The sequence below is a fragment of the Microcebus murinus genome, chromosome 3, assembly GCF_040939455.1.
Source record: "Microcebus murinus isolate Inina chromosome 3, M.murinus_Inina_mat1.0, whole genome shotgun sequence".
NCBI lineage: Eukaryota > Metazoa > Chordata > Mammalia > Primates > Cheirogaleidae > Microcebus > Microcebus murinus.
In genome coordinates this window covers 59,032,440-59,053,716 of record NC_134106.1, presented here as the reverse complement: position 1 = coordinate 59,053,716, position 21,277 = coordinate 59,032,440, and the positions used below count along the sequence as shown (strand labels likewise).

Here is a 21,277-nt window from a genome sequence, read left to right as displayed (position 1 = left end):
AAAACAGTTTAATTACTTTGAGATGCTGCTTTTAAAACTTTTATTTCTAGTTTTGTGAATTTAATATTTTTCAAATTGTGCTTGCAGAAAATATAAACAGCTATTATCAACTCTTACCTTTTTATGAGATGATAAAATCAAAATATCTTTTAAAGCACCAAATGGCTTTGCTAAATTATAAACTTCTTCTATAGAATATCCTTTATTAGGCAAATTAGAAATAAGTACCACGCACATTTCCTCTGTTTCCTTCAAAACAAATTTAAAAAACTGACATTAAAATTTCTTTAACTGCTTTTGAATTTACTTAAGTTTATACTGCACATCATATGTTATGTTAATACTTAAATTGCATTTAATACTAAGGAAAGTCTGATACTGATAAACTAAGAAGACTGGTCTGAACCTCAAATAAAAAAATGAAACCAAAGAAAGTTTGCAAATCTATACTTGTGAAGTGCACAGAATAATTGCATTTGTACCATCTATCATCTAATCCAGGTCTATTGGTCTTCTTATCACCCTGTTTGTTTGAGGTAGGGTCTTGCTCTGTCACCCAGGCTACAAGTGCAGTGAGTGCCATCATTATAGCTCACAACACCCTCAAACTCCTGGGCTGGAACAATCCTCCTGCCTCAGCCTCCCTTGTAGCTGGGACTACAGATGCACTACTACCATGCCCAACTAAATTTTCTACTTTTGTAGAGACGGTGTCTCACCCTTGCTCAGGCTATTCTCAAAACCCTGGCCTCAAGCTATCCTCCTGCCTCAGCCTCCCAAAGTGCTAGGATGACAGGCATGAGTAACCACGCCCTGCCTCATCCATTGTTTTGAAACACAAGTTCACTTGTCTCTAACTCCTTTCATTAATGTTCTCTTGCCATTTCTGTGTCTTGGGAGGCTAACATCCCTAAGTTCCAAATCAGTGTGTATCCTTTTATCTTCCTGGATAAGATAACCACTTTTAGGCAATATAAAAAGCTCCTAAAGGATCCTTAGCCCACAACCCCATCCCCAATACCAGTAAGTGCTTTGTTTTCTGCCACCCCTTCTCTCTGATCTCTTTTATTCTTCAAGATAACTCTCTCATCAAATGCCTATTTTCCCTTTTGTGTATGCTGAAGACATTCCTAAAGATGTGGTATGGCAAACTTAGCAATTTTTGACTTTTGTAAAAGAAAAAATAATGTTGAAAGTTATAATTTTCATAAACTACTTGAAAGTGATTTAAACTAGCACGTCAAATATGTTCATACATGGTTCCTTCTAAAGTGGTTTATGTGAATCTAACATACTCAATTGGTGCTTTAAAATACTTTTCCTAAAAATAAAGACATATTACTATTTGAAGAATGGATATACTAGACAGAAATAAATGTACGCTTAGTACCTAAATGAGCTTTAAATCTAAATCAGTAAAATCTAAATTAAGGTTTTAATATATTCAAGTAACAGATATAAATGTAAGAAAATATTACATTACGTGAACTTTATGTCCTTCAAATAAAACTGCAAACTCCACTCGCCACTCCAAAAATTCAAAGAACAACCCGTATTCTAAATTTTAACATATCTCCTCTACTTGCCTCCCAAGGGGAAAAAAGATATCAAAAAATTCTATTGATTCTAATTTGACAAACTGTTGTCTACCAAAAACCCATAACATGATGTTCTCAGTGAAAAGTAATCTTCAAAAACACATACCTTTATTGATAATCTGTTCCTAAATTTTTGTTGACGTACTCTGCAACTCAAGGTTTTTCAACTGAAATCATGTTTAAAAAGACTGGGACTTTTCACCATGCCAAGTACTATAAGTTTTGTATCAGAGTTTATTAAAAAACAAAAACAAATTTTTGACAAAATTTCTTAAGCTTTTAAGAAATAAAACATAAAAACTGACCTCACTTACTGGTTCATTTTCTGTAGCCTCCAAAGCAGCTTCTAAATACAAAATAAAATAAAATCATGCACATATTTATTCATCAATATCCCACTTTATTCCACAATAAACAGTAGCTACATGAAAATGTATACAACTGACAAGAGACTAGAGAATTAGTAGGAAATAGCTATGAAAGTGATGTTAGCTTTTAAATAATACATGTAGTTTTATTCTGAGAGCAAAATTTTAGAATAATCAAGAGATGGGGTGAACACATGAATAATATTCTTAATTTCACTCAGGTGAGACAATGGTATTAAAATAAATATGTATGTGTGTGAGGTACAAAATTAAGTACCTCTTTTCCTAAAATTTTAATTCTCCTTCTACCTTAAACATGAAGGAACAATATAAAATTTCTATTGACCTACCTGAAATAGTATCTTTTGCACAGTTTTCAGGGGCTTTGACTTCCATACTGGTCTTTATTTCAGAGTCTTCTGCATGAAATAGTCTGCTTTAATAGTCTAATAAAACACTAATATAATGCAACTAACAAATCTAAACAGGAACTTAAGCTAGTTTATTTTTGTCATTTCAAGTCTCCTTAGCCTGACTTAAGTCAAATCTCATACAAATTTCTCTTTGAGAAGCAAAACACAATAACCCCTCTGAGGATCTTTAAGCAAAATTTCAAAATATACCTTTAATGTACTCCAAGAGGATCTAAAGAAAATAAAGCACTGAATGACAGGATTTCAAGCTTACCTGGTACAGTCACAGGTTTACTGGAGTCTTTGTTTTTGACATTCCCAGTCTTTTTAGCTTCTAGAGACTTCTTTCCAACAGATTTTACTTTTAAAAGTAGAATTGAACCATTATTCTAAGAGTCTGTTCAAGCATTTAACATGTTTCATACTAATGTGTTAGTAAATTAGTTTGACTTTAGTATAAGAGCAATTCTTTTCCACACATTCATTTTTCTATTTATTTTCAATGTTTACCAATGAGATTAAAAGCAAATTTAAGCTGAGATACAATTTTCTGGTGTTGGCCTTAAGGAGCCACAAGTGTAACACTTATGTGGCAGAAGCACATCATGATAACACAAAATAATAATTTATAATTTCTGTAAAGGGTTTTTTAAAATTAGTCTATCTGAAAAGATAATACTAAAAATATCATGTTAACTTCAAAATGCTACATTTATTTCAAATAGTGTTCCATTTCTTTATGAAGAAAATGCATTGTTCTAACATGGAAAGAAGTAATCTTTTAAAAAGTAACAAACATCAAAGGAACTGTACAAGCTGGGGAAGGTAACATAAAGTGACAGCTCTAAAAAAAAGAGAGAAACAAAGAATAAACCATTTATAGGAGAGAAATGACAAGAGTAGCCCTATGATTATAAAGCTGTCAAATGTATGGTTAAATAACTGTATAATTATATTATATGGCTGTGATTATACACGTGCACAAAAATGTATCTGCAATGACACAGTACCAACAAATAAAATTCTTATATGGATCAGGTTTTAAATATCAAACTCTTTAAATACCAAACTCTTCAAAATGTTATTAAATGCTAAAAATTATGAATTGCTTTTGATGCTATTTTTATTATATTGTTTAAGGCAGCATTAAGAATAAACTTAAAATCTCTCCACCCCAGTAGTCTTACCTGTTTTGATTGAAGCTTTATTACCTTTAGCAGCTATGGTTACCACAGATTTTACAGAACTCGCTGATTTCCCTAGATGGGAAAAGCTGCAGTCAAAACTGGTTTATTTAACTAGTACCAACAATCCTCAAAACCTCACAGAGAAAGAACATAAGACCAACAGACTGTATTTTATTCAAAATATAAATTGCTATCATCTTTGGGGGAACAGGCCATTTTCTAAACCTAGCAATGATGGTTAATTTCTATAGGAATAAAAATATCACTGAAATAATTCACCTTCCTGTTGGGGTACAGGCCAAAAATCCCTAATCCAAAACCTGAAATTCAAAATGCTCCCAAATCTTAAACTTTTTAAGCCCCTACATGACGTCACAAATGGAAAATTCTACATGTAAGTACTTAACACAACGTTTGTTTCATGTACAAAATTATTTAAAATATCAGCCGCGGTGGCTCACGCCTATAATCCTAGCACTCTGGGAGGCTGAGGCGGGTGGATTGCTCGAGGTCAGGAGTTCGAAACCAGCCTGAGCAAGAGCGAGACCCTGTCTCTACTATAAATAGAAAGAAATTAATTGGCCAACTAATATATATAGAAAATTAGCCGGGCATGGTGGTGCATGCCTGTAGTCCCAGCTACTCAGGAGGCTGAGGCAGAAGGATTGCTTGAGCCCAGGAGTTTGAGGTTGCTGTGAGCTAGGCTGACGCCACGGCACTCACTCTAGCCTGGTCAACATGCGAGACTCTGTCTCAAAAAAAAAAAAATCATAAAATTACCTTCAGGCTATGTGTATAAGGTGTATATAAAAAATAAATGAATTTCTCATTTAGAGTTCAAGCATCTCATTATGTATATGCAAATATTCCAAAATCTAAAAAAATATGAAATCCAAAACACTCTGGTCCCAAGCATTTTGAATAAGGCATATTCAACCTATACTTAAAACAGCATTCAAGCAAGTTAAATAAATCTCTAAATGTGCACATCAAATAGAAGCAAAACTAATTACAAAGACGTAAAAACAATCCCATGCTATCAACACTTCCAAATGCAGTTAAATCTAGAGCCTCCCAACCCATGCTTCCTTGGCTCCCCATTGCCTGAAAAGCATTCAAGAACACCTATATCATGGTCAGGTCACATAAAGATTGCTTTGATCTGTTCCTAATTACACAGGACTACTTAAATTGCCCTGACCATTCTTTGTATCTACACATTTATTACTATTGCTTTGTTTTTCCAAGATGATGCTATTTATAAAGATTATGATCAACAAAGTGTTGCAGAAAAGATCACCAGAAGACAGTCAAAATCCTTTCGGTTCAGATAGTAACATGAGATTCAGCTCTGAAAATTAAAATGTAAGCAACTAAGGCAAAAGAACTTAAGTTGAATTCCAAGTTAAGTCAAAAAGCCTAGGGGCATTAACTGATTTCTATGCACATTTCCCCATATGCAAATAAGGGTGGTGACTGCCACAACTTCCTAACAGGAAATTTCTGAGAATATAATTACACTTTGGAAATTAAACAATACCAAAAAACCCCAAGAATCACTGAAAAAAAACAACCAAAAGAGTTTACAAAATCCACCCTTCATATTCAAGACAGACCATAATCTTAGTTTAAAAAGAGCAATACCAATCCTCATAGCTTGTCACCAAACTACTTAATTCTCAGCCATTCGTAAGTTTTGCCACACTGCAATAAACTGATGTTCAGCGAGGCCTTAAGGTATTTCTTTCAGAATCCCTAAGTTATTATCACAAGTCAATTCATTTTACTACTTCTGTCTGGGTATATAAGAACTTAATAGATCGGGTGAGGTGGCTCACGCCTATAATCCTAGCTCTATGGGAGGCCAAGGCAGGAGGATCACTTGAGTTCAGGAGTTAGAGACCAGCCTGAGCAAGAGCGAGATCCATCTCCACTAAAAATAGAAAGAAATTAGCTGGGCATGGTGGTGCATGCCTGTAGTCCCAGCTACTCAGGAGGCTGAGGAAGGAGGATTGCTTGAGCCAGGAGTTTGAGGTTGCTGTGAGCTAGGCTGACACCATGGTCTAGCTGGGGCAACAAAGTTAGACTCTGTCTCAAAAAAAAAAACTTAACAACCACCATTAATTTCAAACAGTAAAAGGTGTGGCTAACAGCTTTAGAATCCAGTGAACCAAATTTCCTCTGGCTCCTATACACACACACACACTATCAAAGCAGTATCAAAATGTTTGCTAAAGAAACGTAGCCTCAAAACAAGTTTTCTAGCCACCCATGACCCCTCAGACAACTGACAACTTCTATGAAACTACTGTATGAAAATTCCGGATCTGCCACTAATGATGGTATTTGCCAGATCAAGGCTGCTTTCTTTCCTTTGTAACGTTATAGGGAAGACAATTTAAAAGATTGATCCCTATCCATTTAAAAAGATGACTGTGAATTAACCAGCATTTAGCAGAAATGGTAGGAAAAATAGAAAGGAGGACTATGTCAGGGGAAAGTGAAAGAAAATAATTACTTAAAAACCCACTAGAGTCCACAACAACTGCTATGCGAACATGTCTGTTATCTGGACTATTTTGTAAAAAGAAAGTAAACAGAGAGAAGACCTCAATAAAAAAGGAGAGAAATGTATCTGATATTTATCATGAGAAATACTTTCTTGAGTTAAATTAATCTTATTTAGATACTTACTATAAGATCATAAGCTACTAAATCTCATTTCTCAAAACTGCTAGACGACTATTAATCTCAAAGATTAGTATGTATTCATTACAGACTATGTCACAAGAAATCCAAGACTACTGCCATACACTTCTTAAATAACTTAAACTTAATTTATATGTCTAAAAATCCTAATCAAAACCATACCTGCAGATTTGTTTACTTTGGCTGTAGATGTCTTGGCTTGTCCAGTTTTGGCTAAAACAATAAGAAAAATATTTCAATATTACATTATAAATAATAACGCTTAGATTTACTTAAGAGCTAACCTAGCAATAATTTTCAAAGAACCCTGCAAGAAACATTCCTATACTCATCTTTATATGTCTATGCAATTATTACTGGGGCAAACAAATGCTTAGTCATGGACTTGAGGTGTCTAAAGGGACACAGATATAAATTTTAATAATTAACATTAAACTGTCCAACAGAAAAGAATGTACCAATTGATTATCCTATCAATAGTACATGACAGTGGGGCTTCCCCATTTCCACACAAGCATAGTTAAAAGCCTAACTTGGTAAGAGAAATTATCAATGTGAGATGGAAATTGGTATGATCACATTTTTGTTTCTTTAAGTAAAGTCGTATCAATCTTTCTATGTTTAAAGATAATCTCTATTTCTCTGTTATCTGCCTATTTATACTATTTTCCAATTTATCTTTTGGGTTGTTGAAGCTTTTGTTATTTATTAAAGCTCTTTACATGTTAAGAAAATTAGTCCATATCACATAGGTTAATAATTTTTTTAAAAGTTATGCAAAATACTCATATAAAAATACTTTTTATGCAGTCAGATTTTTTTCCTAATGGGGAAGGAATCCTCATCCTATAATTAAAAAAATAAATTCTCGGCTGGACACAGTGGCTCACGCCTGTAATCCAAGTACTCTGGGAGGCCAAGGCGGGCAGATTGCTAGAGGTCAGGAGTTCAAAACAAGCCTAAGCAAGAGCGAGACCCCATATCCACTATAAATAGAAAGAAACTAATTGGCCAACTAATATACATAGAGAAAAAATTAGCCGGGCATGGTGGCGCATGCCTGTAGTCCCAGCTAACTCGGGTGGCTGAGGCAGGAGGATCACTTGAGCCCAGGAGATTGAGGTTGCTGTGAGCTAGGCTGATGCCACGGCACTCATTCTAGCCTGGGCAACAAAGTGAGACTCTGTCTCAAAAATAAATTAATTAAAAAAAATTCTCTACATTTAAAAAATACTATTACCATCTCATGTATCCCATTAAATCGTTGATCCAACTACAATTTATTTTTACATAAGTGCTTTACTTTTTTTTTTTAGAGACAGAGTCTCACTTTGTTGCCCAGGCTAGAGTGAGTTGCCATGGCGTCAGCCTAGCTCACAGCAACCTCAAACTCCTGGGCTCAAGCAATCCTCCTGCCTCAGCCTCCCGAGTAGCTGGGACTACAGGCATGCACCACCATGCCCAGCTAATTTTTTCTCTATATATTAGTTGGTCAATTAATTTCTTTCTATTTTTAGTAGAGACAGGGTCTCGCTCAGGCTGGTTTCGAACTCTCAACCTCGAGCAATCCGCCCGCCTCGGCCTCCCAGAGTGCTAGGATTACAGGCGTGAGCCACCGCGCCCAGCCTATTCTTTCTTCTATGTTAATTTTGAATATATAAACTTAGAATTAGCTTACATAGTTTAGAAACTCTTATTTTTTCCAGGATAATATTTACATATTAATTTAAGAAAATATATTTTTTAATGGTAATGCAATCAAAAAATGTCATTTTCTCACTTAAACCTTGTCATTTAGCAGTATTTTGTTTTTCTTTTCACAGCTTATCATTTTTATCATTGCATATAGAATATTTTATCAGATTATGTAGATATTCTTTATATATAATAAAGCAATTGAACATTATTTTAGAGAAATAAGATGGCTAATTATATTTAGTAGCATTTTATAATTGATTCTCATGGGTTTTCTGTCATACTAATATCTGCAAATACTCATGTGTCCTAATTTCCAATTTTCATGCCTCTTGATTTATACTGCACTGGCCAGTGGCTACTAGTTTAAGAAAAATATCTATGTTAACTCATAGAGATGATAATGAGCATTCCTAGTTTAGTTTCCAACCATAATGAAAATGCATCTACTGTTTTACCATTAAGCATATGTTGGCTTTTGATTTAATATATATGTATTTGTGTATGTACGTGTATGCACAAATAAAAACATATACACAAATACACTATCATATTTAAGGAAGTAGCTGTCTACTTCAAAACAAATTTGTTTTGAATGCTAGACATGGATGTTGAACTTTGCCAAAAATCCTTTTCAGTATTTATGGAAAGGGTATGTTATCTTTTTAATATGGTAAACTAACCTAAGGGATTTCCTCATTTTGAACTATCTTTATAACAGGTTGTTAAGGACGAAATATCCAATTTCCTTAACTACTAACAGTTGGTATCTCTGACATTTCACTTTTACACTTCTTGTTTTATTTTTATTATGAAAGTACACCCTTAGTACTAGCCAAACACATGGTCTGGCTTGTGATCATCTTTCAAAATTTTTTTAAGAGCAATTTTTGTGAAACCAAGGATAAGTAAAAAATTTGAATTATTTTCTAATATGAGTACCTTCGCAGAACCCAATGCAGCACAGACAGCTCGAAATATCAACTAAGTGTTTGGGAAAGATGTGGCTAACAAACGCACAGTAATGCTTTGATGGTTGCGTTTTGGTGATTTTCATCTTGAAAATGAGCCACGTGGGCGACCTTAGACCAAGGTGGATAATCATGAGCTGAAAGCTTTAGTGGAAGTGAATCCATCTCAATGTACATGTGAATTAGCAACAAGGTTTGACGTTACTATTCCAACAATATTATTCCACTTGAAACAAATCGGCAAGGTAAAGCAGCTGGATAGATGGGTTCTACATGAATTAAAAAAGTGTCAGAAGAGAAACTGACTCGAAGCTTGCCTTTCTTTGCTGTTATGACATAAAGGCGAACCATTTATACACCATATTGTTACATGTGATGAAAAATGGATTCCTTTTGACAACTGCAAGTGTTCAGCACAATGGTTAGATAAAGATGAAGTACTGAAACACAATCCAAAACTGAATATTCACCCAAAAAAGCTAATAGTCTATTTGGTGGTCCAGTGCTGGTATTATGCACTCCAGCTTCATGAAACCTCATCAACCGATTACAGCAGATGTCTACTGCAACCAACTGGACAAAATGATGAGGATGCCTGCAATTAAGGAGCCAAGATTGGTCAACAGAGACTGGCCAATCCTCTTGCAAGACAATGCTTGACCACATATCACACAAACAACACTGCTCAAACTACACAAGCCGGACTTGGAAACTCTTTGTAATCCACCATATTCAGCAGGCCTTGCATCAACTGACTACCACTTCTTCCAGGCTTTAGACAACTTCTTGCAAGGAAAAATATTCAATTCTCAACAAGCTGTGGAAAATGACTTTCATGATTTCATCGCTACTTGCTCTAGAGGCTTCTTTGCTGCTGCCATAAACAAGCTACTGTTTTTTGTTGTTGTTTGTTTGTTTTTGAGACAGAGTCTTAGTCTGTTGCCCAGGCTAGAGTGCCATGGCATCAGCCTAGCTCACAGCAACTTAAAACTCCTGGGCTCAAGCAATCCTTCTGCCTCAGCCTCTTGAGTAGCTGGGACTACAGGCATGTGCAACAATGCCCAGCTAATTTTTTCTATATATTTTTAGTTGGCCAATTAATTTCTTTCTATTTTTAGCAGAGCTGGGGTCTCACTCTTGCTCACGCTAGTTTCAAACTCCTGACCTTCAGCGATCCTCCCGCTTCGGCCTCCCAGAGTTGCTAAGATTACAGGCGTGAGCCAATGTGCCTGGCCCAAGTGAAGGTTTAGGCACATGCTTTGATTAATTGTACTGCTTCTTGTTTGAGATATAACAAACTAAACTTTTGACTCAAAATCAGACATTTCATATTTAATGACCTAGTATTTTCAATGACTCTTTCCTGTGCAGTCCATTATTCACTTACAGTGCTCTTAGACAATTATGTTAAAATTTTACTTTAAAATGTAACATCAATATTCCTAGGTTAAATTGTTCTATATATAATTTATCGTGAAAGCTTTGTCAGTATTTTAAAAATTTAACTTTTAATTTTGAGATAAGTATGAATTCACATGGAGTTGAAAGAAGTAATAGGGAGGGATTCCATATACTCTTCACCCAGTTTCCCAATAGTAACACTTTACATAACTATAGTACAATATCATGAACAGAAAAGTGACATTGAACAATCTACCAACATCTAAATGTAACTATTTTTAGATGCAACCATCAATGTGTACTTAGTTCGATGAAATTTTGTAATTCACATATCTTAGTGTGACTGACTACCACCAGTCATGATACAGGATAGTTTTTTTCTTTACTTAATTTTTTAAAGGAAAGTGTGAAATGAAGTTTATTGAGGAAGAGCAAGAGCAAGAAACATTTGCCACAGACAATGAATGGGTCCAGCATAGTTTTAAGATTTCTTCTAAAACCCATTTATGGAGAACCGAGCAGAGCTGGTTGAACCTTTAAAGTCCTAAAACACGCAGCCATAGGTTCAGGGTTTATTGACTGAATTCCACCGGCGCAGGAGCCTCTGCAGAGAGCGAGTGCAAGAGACAGAGATGGACAAACGGATTCATTTAGAGCTGCAGAACAGGATGAGTAAAAGAACTCGTCCTGGACAACTGTTGGTCAAGTGAAGGCAAAATAAAAGGCCTCACAGATGAATTTGAAGAAATTCTTAAGTACAATCAATGCAGGCCTCACCTCAGCCACAAACTTACCAAAGTTAAATAAACTTAAGAAGCTTAAAATAAGCAATAACAGGTTCTCAGGGGGCCTGAAAGTACTGGCAGAAAAGTGTCCGAATCTCACACATCTAAATTTAAGTGGCAACAAAATTAAAGACTTCAGCACAACAGAGCCACTGAAAAAGTTAGAAAACCTCAAGAGCTTAGATGTTTTCAATTGTAAGGTAACCAACCTGAATGACTACCGAGAAAACGTGTTCAAGCTCCCCCCGCAATTCACATTATCTCCACAGCTACATCAGGGACAACAAGGAGGCCCCTGACTCAGATGCTGTGGGCTACATGGGGGCCCTAGACGACAAGGAGGAGGATCAGGATGAGGAAGAGTATCATGAAGATGCTCAGGTAGTGGAAGATGAAGATGAGGAGTAGGAAAGTGAAGAGGAGGACATGAGCGGAGAGGAGGAGGATGAAGGAGGTTATAATGACGGGGAAGTAGATGATAAGGAAGACAAAGAAGATCTTGATGAAGAAGAAAGCAGTCAGAAGTGAAAATGAAAGCCTAAAGATGAGGGAGAAGATGATGACTAAGTTGAATAACCTATTTTGAAAAATTCCTATTGTGATTTGACTGTTTTTTCCCATATCCACTCCCCCCGCTCCACATCCTGCCCCCCAAACTTATTTTCTGATTGTAACATTGCTGTGGAAATGAGAGGGGAAACGTGTACTGGGGGTTGCGAGGGGAGGGAGGGTGGGAAGGGGTGGAATAAAATACTATTTTTACTGCCAAAAAAAAACCCAAAAAAACATTTATATAAACGGTCACTTCCCTTCCCTTCTCCCAACTCCTGATAACTACTAATTTCTTCTCTATGTCTATAATTCATTTATTTCAAGAATGTGATATAAATAAAATTATATAATATCAATTTTTGTGATTGATTTCACTCAGCATAATTCCTCTACAATCCATCTAAGCCACTGCATCTATCAACAGTTTGTTTAGTTTGTTTCATTTTATTGCTGAATAGCATTCCATGCTATGACTATATCACAGTTTGTTTCTCAACTGAAGAAGATTTAGGTTGTTCCTAGTTTTTGGCTATTATGAATAAAGTAGCCATAAATATTCATATGCAGGTTTTTACATGAATGTAAGTTTTCACTTATTTGGAATAAATGCCCAAGATGCAAGTGCTAGGTCATGTAAGCACATGTTTAAGAAACAAACATACTCTTTTCCAGCATAGCAGTACCATTTTGCATTGCCACAAGCAATGTATGAGCTTCTCTACATCCCCCCAGCATTTGGTGCTATCATTATTTCTTATTTTAGCCATTTTGGTATGTGTGTAGTGTCTGTGTCACTGTTTGATGTCTGTATTAGCCTGTTTTTTTCTTGTTTCCCCTCTCCCCATACCCCTTTTTAAAGGAAGCTTTCCTTTTCTCTGCATGCTATAGAATAGCTGCAATAGAACTGGAGTTATTGCTTCCTTAAAAGGTTTGGTAGAACTCACATGTGGGAACTGTTTGAGCAGTGTGCTTTTACTGGGGAAATAATCAACTTAAACAAACAAAAGGCAATCTCTGGATAGTACAGATCACTTTAACATGTTCTGAAATATTCAAACTTTTAACAATTAGCACTTATCACTTTTATAATTAAACTTAAAGTCATTTTCCACTGGGAACTGAAAAGGCAAAAAGAAAAAAACGAAACAAAAAGAATCCTTTTTTTTTTAAAGAGGAAAGCCACAAAAACTAATTCATTTGATCAAGGGTAACAACCCAGAAAATTTTGTGCAATATGTATTTTTCCATGGATTCAATTACAGAGTTAATATAAACTTGAATAACCCTATACTCTTCTTTCTGCAAATATTCATTCATAAACCCTTATACTACACAAGACATTAAAAGATGGAAAAATAAAATTAAATATTCCCTCAACCAGCCAAATAAAAGAGATACACTTATTAACAAATTATTAATAGCGTGATTCAATGTACAAGTTATTATTAGAAGAAATATGGGAGCTTCTAACTGCCTAGGAGTCAGCAAAAGCATCAGGAAGAAGTTTCATCCGATGGGCCTTACAGGATAAACTAGAATTTACTGCCTCCTCTCCCCCCACAGTTGTCTTGATTATGTATCGTTAGCACCTTGCCTTATACCTACCAAGTAGGTACTTAGTAACTGCTTACTAAGTTAATTGGAAGTTAGACAACAATTCCACACAAATGGACAACATAAATAAAGAACTGAGGAATGAAATAACATGGCATAGCTGGAAAATAATATACAACTGAGTGTCAAGAAGTTGAAAAAGTAATCTGGGGCCAAGGCATAATTTATGCGAAGCTGAAATTTTGGACTTTAGTCTATAGATTACTAGAGGTAGAATGACTAGATCTACTTTAAAGAGACCTCAGGGAACAGTGCAAATAATGGAGCAGAGAGTGGAATAAAAAACACCAGCCAGGAGGCTATCTTCAAAAGTTCAAATGAGAGAGGATGGAGTCTGAATTAAAAGAGTTATGGGCATGATAGAGGCAAAGGAGAAAGAATTTGAGAGCTGAAGTAGATTCAAGGAAGAACTAATATGAATCAGCCACTGTCTGCATGACAAGAGGAAGGATGTTATTTAAGTTTGAACTAGGTGGGAGAAAAGAAAGGAAAAGACAGGGTTAGGGATTACTCAGGGGTTTCTACACTGGATGACTAGTGGTGATTGATAAATGATATAAGAAAATGAGAGGAATAAATTTGAGGGGATATATTTATGTATGAAAGATGTCCTTCAAGACACAGAAAGGAAAGAAATCACTCAGGAAGAAAAGCATGACATGGAAGAGGAAGACTTTTAAGGAAACTATTAAGGGAGGATAAAAGAAGAATAGCCATCAAAGGAGATTAGGAACAAGTTTTCATTCAGAGAGGTAGTATAGTATATGCAAAAGGCTTTGGAATCATACGGTTTTGAGTGTGAATTCTAAGTCCCGTATAACCTTGAGTAAATCATTTAATCTCATAATTCAAGCTTAACTCAAGGCAGACCCTCAAATGTTAGGTTTTTTCTCCCCTTGTTTTCTCTCTTCTGTCACAGATTATATTACTAGTCCCTTTTATTTAACAAGTCATTATTACCTTATTTTACACAATAAATTCTAATTCTAAATCAAAATAATCCTGAATCACCTTTACCCTGGCCCTCCTTTTTCTTTTTGCCATAGCACTTCTCACTTTCAAAAAAACTATTATTTAATGTTTATTTTATAATTCAATGTTTACTTGTCACAGCAAGCTAAAATGTAAGCTACTTGGAACCAGAGATGCCTATTTAGTTCACTGATAAATCCTAAGCCTCTACAAAATACCTCCTATCATGGACACACAATCTTTTTTTCTTTTTTTTGTTGTTCCTGAGATTGGGCCTCACTCTGTTGTCTGGGCTAGAGTACAGTGTCATAATCACAGCTCACTGAAACCTCAAAGGCCTGGGCTTAAGCAATCCTCCCACCTCAGCCTCCCGAAGTGCTAAGATTACAGGCGTGAGCCACCTCGCCTGGCCTTCTAAATTATTATTATTTTTTAATTAGTAATGGAGAAGAGTTCTAAAGTTTCCCTTTATGATCAAATTATGCTTTTACTTCTTCCCTGTACTTCCTCATCCTTTTTCATTTGTTATTATAATAAAAATTATCTTTAAAACTGTCCTAATTAACTTTATATCACTCTTCAATCTGACATACCTGATATCAAAAACATACTGTGTACCCTTATCTTTCTCACCTGATATTCTCTCAAGTCATAATTACAGGTTCTTCTCTTTCTACATTTATATTGGAAGGGAGGAAGTATTTAGCTTAAAGCACTTTCCCCTATACTCATTATTTTTACTGTGTTAAAAATATTTCTAAAATTTAAAATTTAAACTTAAAAAATTTCCCAAGTATCCTCAGTTTCAATGCCATATGATTGGCTGATTAAAGAATACCTTCAACAGATATTCTTTGATGGCCAAAATTTGGCAATGTTAAGATGTAAGGTAATGGTTTTTCCCAAATTCAAAGGAAACACCATGTCTAAGTTTTTCAGTTATAATCAATAGTATTGCCACACTTCTAGTAAAATCCATCCAGGAATTTCCTAGAGTTTGTACCAATTATTACTAGGTCTTATACAGAAAAAAAATGGAATATACTTTAGCCAAGCTTAGGAAACAGTGGATTAAGCAAAGCTAACTAGGTTTCTTTCCTATAGAGCTTCAAAAAATGAATGTGTTTTGTGGATTATTTTTTTAAAAGGAAAAAGAAAAAGGCTATAACACATATCCCAAACTTTATCTGACCCAAAACATCTTTCATGAATTAGTCTTTCACACAACACATTTTGGAAAATGCTATTAATGGGGTCAAGTTCAAAAACTTCCAAGCATGGCCCTTCAAGGCCTTCTATAGAGTGATTCTCCAATTTTGTTACCTTTGTTATGTCATATCCCCAAATGAAGTAATATTCTGTCCCTTTCTCTACATATTATCTGTTCGCATACATAATCTAATTTAAACTCTTAGTCAAAATGTACTGCCTTCCAGAAGCCATAGTAGCTCCACTAACTTTGAATACTTCTGTACTCTATCCAACTAAATATTATGTGTAAAAGAGATACTCTACAAAATCCAATTTTCACCTAACAGAATTTAGAGCCTAAACTCTCACCCTATTTTAAATAAAAATTGAAAACATACTATATACCAGTCTCACCAAAACAGAACATACAAAACACAACTTTTTGAATATACTTTATATCTGCTTTATTTTAGCTTTTTTGTCTTATCCTTCACTATCAAGCAATTTATTCTTCCTAGTCTCATGAATGTATGTTCTGACAGCAACTCCTTCATTTCAACTTTCTAGTTCTCTGGACTGAGAAAAAAAGATAACCTGGTTTATTAAAATTGTATGTAAAATTCATTTAACTAGATTTATAATAAAGACAGACCTGAAGTGTTTTCCTGAATATAAAGAATTGACTTTTGAAAGGCACATGAGTGTGGTAACATCTACTTCTGGTTAATCACTTTTGCCTACTTTTTGCCTCTCCGCTAACTTTCAGAATCAAAGGGTACCAGATAAGCAATCTTAATATACTTTTCTTTATGTTTTATCTTGTGGGTATATTGGGAGGGGATGGAGGGAGATTTTGCAAAACTAACCTAAATATGTGAAAAACAGCTATTAATTGTGGAACTATGATAGACATTTTATGTATATTATCTCAGTCATTATATTTATTCCAGAAGAGATTCCATAATTACACAGTGCTAAATATTAACCACCTGCTTAATACGGGAGTCAATTAAAGAATGCAATCTGGGTCCCTTCCATTAGAACACAGTAAGTGGTGTCTTCCTAGTATGACCTTATAAGAAGTTTCTGGTAAACTGACAAGATACATTCATTTGGAGTATTAAAAGTAACAACTTACCAGTAGGAGTTGAAGTAACAGTTTCAACAGCTTTTGAAGCATCTGCATCTTTTCTATTTAAAAGACCAAAAAATTTAGCAGCAACTTAGAAATTCTAAGTTCTATAAAATTCTAAAACTATAATGTTTAAATCTTAAAAAGTTTAAAATAATTCAGCTGGAATGATGTTCCATTTAAACTGTGGTTATGGTGATAAAGTATATTAAAATGTAGTTTTAAAAATTAAAATTTCTTAATTCATATGCATATTCATTTTCATACATGAAATAATAAAATCACTTACTTTAAAGTAGACACAGATACTTTCTTTGAATCTGAAGTCTTTTTCTTCACCTCTCTGTTCTATAAAGGAAAAATATTTTGAATAAAATAGAATTCAGTTTTCTTCCAATTGTAAAAAGCAATTTAGAAAATACAGAAAAGGGTAAGAACCCAACAACAAACATCTAAAATCTTCCTACCATAAAGCATAAATGCTTATTACCCTTTTCTATTTATATAGATAGAATAAAGACATTTTCTTCAATTTGTGATCATACAACAGCATAATTTTACATACCATCTCTTACCACTCATCTACATTTTCTTATCATTAACTACAGCAGTCTCCCTTTATTCATGGGGGATATATTACAGGACCCCAAGTGGATGCCTAAAAGCATGAGTAGTACTGAACCCTATGTATACTATGGTTTTTCCTATACATGCCTATCTGTTTATTTTGTAGGTTAGGCACAATTAAGAGATGAACAACAATAACTAAGACTGGAACAATTATAACAATATACTGTTAGATAAAAAATTATCTAAATGTGGACTCTCTCAAAATATCTTCTTGTGGGCCGGGCGTGGTGGCTCACACCTGTAATCCTAGCACTCTGGGAGGCCAAGGTGGGTGGATTGCTCAAGGTTAGGAGTTCAAAACCAGCCTGAGCAAGACCCTGTCTCTACTATAAAAAAAATAGAAAGAAATCAATCGGCCAACTAACATATATATATATATAAAAATTATATATATAAAATTAGCTGGGCATGGTAGCGCATGCCTGTAGTCCCAGCTACTCGGGAGGCTGAGACAGGAGGATTGCTTGAGCCCAGGAGATTGAGGTTGCTGTGAGCTAGGCTGTCGCCATGGCACTCACTCTATCTAGCCTGGGCAACAAAGTGAGACTCTGCCTCAAAAAAAAAAAAAAAAAAAAATCTTCTTGTACATTATTATATAGATCTTAGAACCTTTTCACTCAAAGGAAGCACTTTATGGCTTTTCTTTGGCATACCTAAGTTGCCAGCTTCACTATACTTGCAGTTTAGGGCCATGGAGACAGTGGATCTGTTTTATGTATTTTTTTTGAGACAGAGTCTCACTCTGTTACCCAGGCTAGAGTGCCATGGCATCAGCCTAGCTCACAGCAACCTCAACTCCTGGGCTCTAGTGGTCCTTCTGCCTCAGCCTCCCAAGTAGCTGGGACTACAAGCAGGTGCCACCATGCCCGGCTAATTTTTTCTGAATATATTTTTAGTTGTCTAGCTAATGTCTTTCTATTTTTTAGTAGAGACAGGGTCTCACTCTTGCTCAGGCTGGTCTTGACTACTGAGTTCAAACGATCCTCCCACCTCAGCCTCCCAGACTGCTAGGATAACAGGTATGAGCCACCTCACCCAGCCTGGGATAAAGTTTAAATTCTTAAATTATGCATTTAATCCTTGCTTCTCCCTTAACATCCACTGCAATTAAATGTCCATGTTTCATAATTCTGGTAAATCATAGGCAAATTTGCTGGGAAACACATTCTTTCCATAAAAGAAAATAAAAATCCATTTTGCTTTTTGATTTTTAGTCCTTCCTTTCTGCTGATAAGGTAGATATGATGCCAAAAGGTATAGCAACCATCTTACAACTGAGGATGAAAGCTATAATGGAAAAATAGTAGAGCAGAAAACAGACTGGATTCCTCAAGAAATCATGGATCTGCTTTACCAGCCCTGGATCATTTCCCTGAAGATTCCTATTATGAGATAAATATACCTCTTATTTGTTTAATAAACCATTGGTGAGGTTTTCTATTAGTTGAAATTGAATGAAATCCTCAGTGATAAAATCAATAACAACAACCAGGGTCGGCCGGACGCGGTGGCTCACGCCTGTAATCCTAGCTCTCTGGGAGGCCGAGGCGGGCGGATTGCTCGAGGTCAGGACCGAAACCAGTCTGAGCAAGAGCGAGACCCCGTCTCTACTATAAATAGAAAGAAATTAATTGGCCAACTAATATATATATAAAAAATTAGCCGGGCATGGTGGCGCATGCCTGTAGTCCCAGCTACTCGGGCAGCTGAGGCAGAAGGATTGCTTGAGCCCAAGAGTTTGAGGTTGCTGTGAGCTAGGCTGACGCCACGGCACTCACTCTAGCCTAGGCAACAAAGCAAGACTCTGTCTCAAAAAAAAAAAAACAACCAGGGTCACTATTTAATTCATTATCCAAACCAGGACAATGGCACATAGCAGGTATAAACTAGGATGAGGAGTTACTCTAGTAGTAACTATTTAGAAAACATACAAGAAAAAATAAAGATCCTTTTGCTAATAGCAATATAAATATATATTTTACATATGTATACATATATAATATATATATCAAATAATCTTAAGCTCCCCCAAAATGTTTAAGAACTTTATGAAAAAAATATAAAATTTGCTAAAGGGCATGAAATGAAATCCAAATAAACGGAGAGAGAAATCATGTTTTTGGATAAAAGACTCAGTATTATAAAAACACTAATACAAATTCCATACGGTATCAACTAAATCTCAGTAGAATTTTTTGGAGGACTTAAACTGATTCTATATAATACTCAGGAGTAAATGTTCAAGATTAATCAGAATGAATGTAAATAATGAACAAAGAAAATGAACTCTACCAAAAACAGAGGGAAATATTATAAAGTTATAATAATTGAAACCACATAATACTACCACAAAAATAATCAGGCTGATATAACAGAATAGGTAGAAACAGATCTCTGTATACAGGGTAATACATACACATAAAGGTAGCTTTTCAAATCAACAAGAAAGGATAAATTAGGCATAAATGATGTTGTGCCAATTTGCTACCCATTTTGGAAATACTACTAATCCTAATCACACATTGTATCACAAATAATACATTAAGAAAATAATCTAATCTTTTTGGTGCTGGTATAGAGAAGGTCTTCTATAAACAGCCAGAAGAAAAAAAGCAAAAGCCATAAAGGAAAATATCAATTAATTTGAGTACATAAAAACTTAAAACTTTATGTATATAAATATACAAGCAACAGACTGGAAGAAAATATCTCATATATAATGCAAAATTAGTGTCTGGGATAATGAATACCTTTAAATGAGTACTTTTTAAAATACTCATTAACTTTTTTTAAAGTAAAAAGGGGGCCAGGTGTGGTGGCTCATGCCTATAATCCTAATACTCTGGGAGGCCGAGGTAGGAGCACTGCTTGAGGTCAGGAGTTCAAGACCAGCCTTAGTAAGAGTGAGACCCTGTTTCTACTAAAAATAGAAAAAAAAATTAGCCAGTCAACTAAAAATAGAAACAAAAAATTAGCTGGGCATGGTGGCTCACGCCTGTAGTCCCAGCTATTTGGTAGGCTGAGGCAGAAGAAGTACTTGAGCTCAGGAGTTTGAGGTTGCTGTGAGCTAGGCTGACCCCACGGCACTCTAGCCTGGGCAACAGAGCCAGACTGTCTCAAAAAAAAAACCCAAAAAACAAAAAACTAAACTTATAGACATTGATACTTTTAAGGAAGCAAAAGCCCAAAAGGATACACACTCTATAATTTTGTTGATGTAAAGTTCAAAACAGGCAAAACTCAACTATGGCATGTGAAATCAAGGTAGGGATTACCTGTGGGCACAAAGGAGGGTGTAAGGATTGGGAAGAAGCAAGCATGGGACTTCCAAGATGTTGGCAACGTTCTATTTGTGACCTATGTACTGGTTTCATAGATGCTTGCTATTTTTGTGGTATATATGGTATTTTCTCTTAATCTGTTGCTTGTCTTTGAATAGTGTTTATAGTCCTGCATATGTATAAAGGAGTTTTTAATATCAGTGTATTTGAATTTATACACATAATTTGTTAACATTTATGTTTTATGCATTTTTCTGTATGCCTGCCATTCTTAAAAAGTTAAACTAATCAAAAGTGATAAAACACCCAGGATCTAAATCCGGTTTACCTGTGCTTTTTTCTTTCCTGGAACACATACTTTCACACTTTTTCCTTTTACCAGAAGAGGTGTTGTTTCAATATACTTCATGATTGCCGTAACTGCCTCTTTAAATTCCATTTCCAAGTAAGCCTAAAATGAAATGTATTCCTTTTATAGACAAAAATGTACCTTAAAAGTCTCTGCATTTTATTATTATTTTTATTTATTCAGGATATTATGGGGGTACAAACATTTTGGTTACATATAATTCGTTTGCACCACCCAAGCTAGGGCTACAAGTGTGTCCCTCTCCCATACAGTGTGTTCTGCTTCCATTAGTTATGTGTTTACCCTCCCCCCACCCCCACCCCCCACCCAATGAGTATTACTGCCATGTGAACACCTTAGTGTTGGTCAGTTAGTACTAGTTAGATGGCGTACATGTGGTGCATGTTTTTCCCTTCTTATGAGACCTCA

General features: G+C 35.3%; 1 protein-coding gene and 1 pseudogene across 6 annotated transcripts in view; one reads left to right on the top strand and one right to left on the bottom strand.

Moving 5' to 3' along the window:
* ZNF638 (zinc finger protein 638) overlaps window positions 1-21,277 on the bottom strand; it is a 121,970-nt gene that overhangs the window by 27,665 nt on the left and 73,028 nt on the right. For 2 of the 6 annotated variants that reach the window (XM_012750062.2, XM_012750068.2), the window contains 9 exons: window positions 20,828-20,950; window positions 16,878-16,936; window positions 16,595-16,647; window positions 6,438-6,488; window positions 3,567-3,638; window positions 2,654-2,740; window positions 2,317-2,385; window positions 1,904-1,944; window positions 118-249 (listed from right to left, as the gene is read on the bottom strand). In XM_012750062.2, the coding sequence (XP_012605516.2) occupies window positions 118-249; window positions 1,904-1,944; window positions 2,317-2,385; window positions 2,654-2,740; window positions 3,567-3,638; window positions 6,438-6,488; window positions 16,595-16,647; window positions 16,878-16,936; window positions 20,828-20,950 (687 nt within the window). The remainder of the gene's footprint in view (window positions 1-117; window positions 250-1,903; window positions 1,945-2,316; window positions 2,386-2,653; window positions 2,741-3,566; window positions 3,639-6,437; window positions 6,489-16,594; window positions 16,648-16,877; window positions 16,937-20,827; window positions 20,951-21,277) is intronic. The other 4 variants (XM_012750066.2, XM_012750065.2, XM_076000873.1 and 1 more) reach the window with 4 other exon arrangements.
* LOC105863231 (acidic leucine-rich nuclear phosphoprotein 32 family member D-like) lies at window positions 10,975-11,694 on the top strand (annotated as a pseudogene).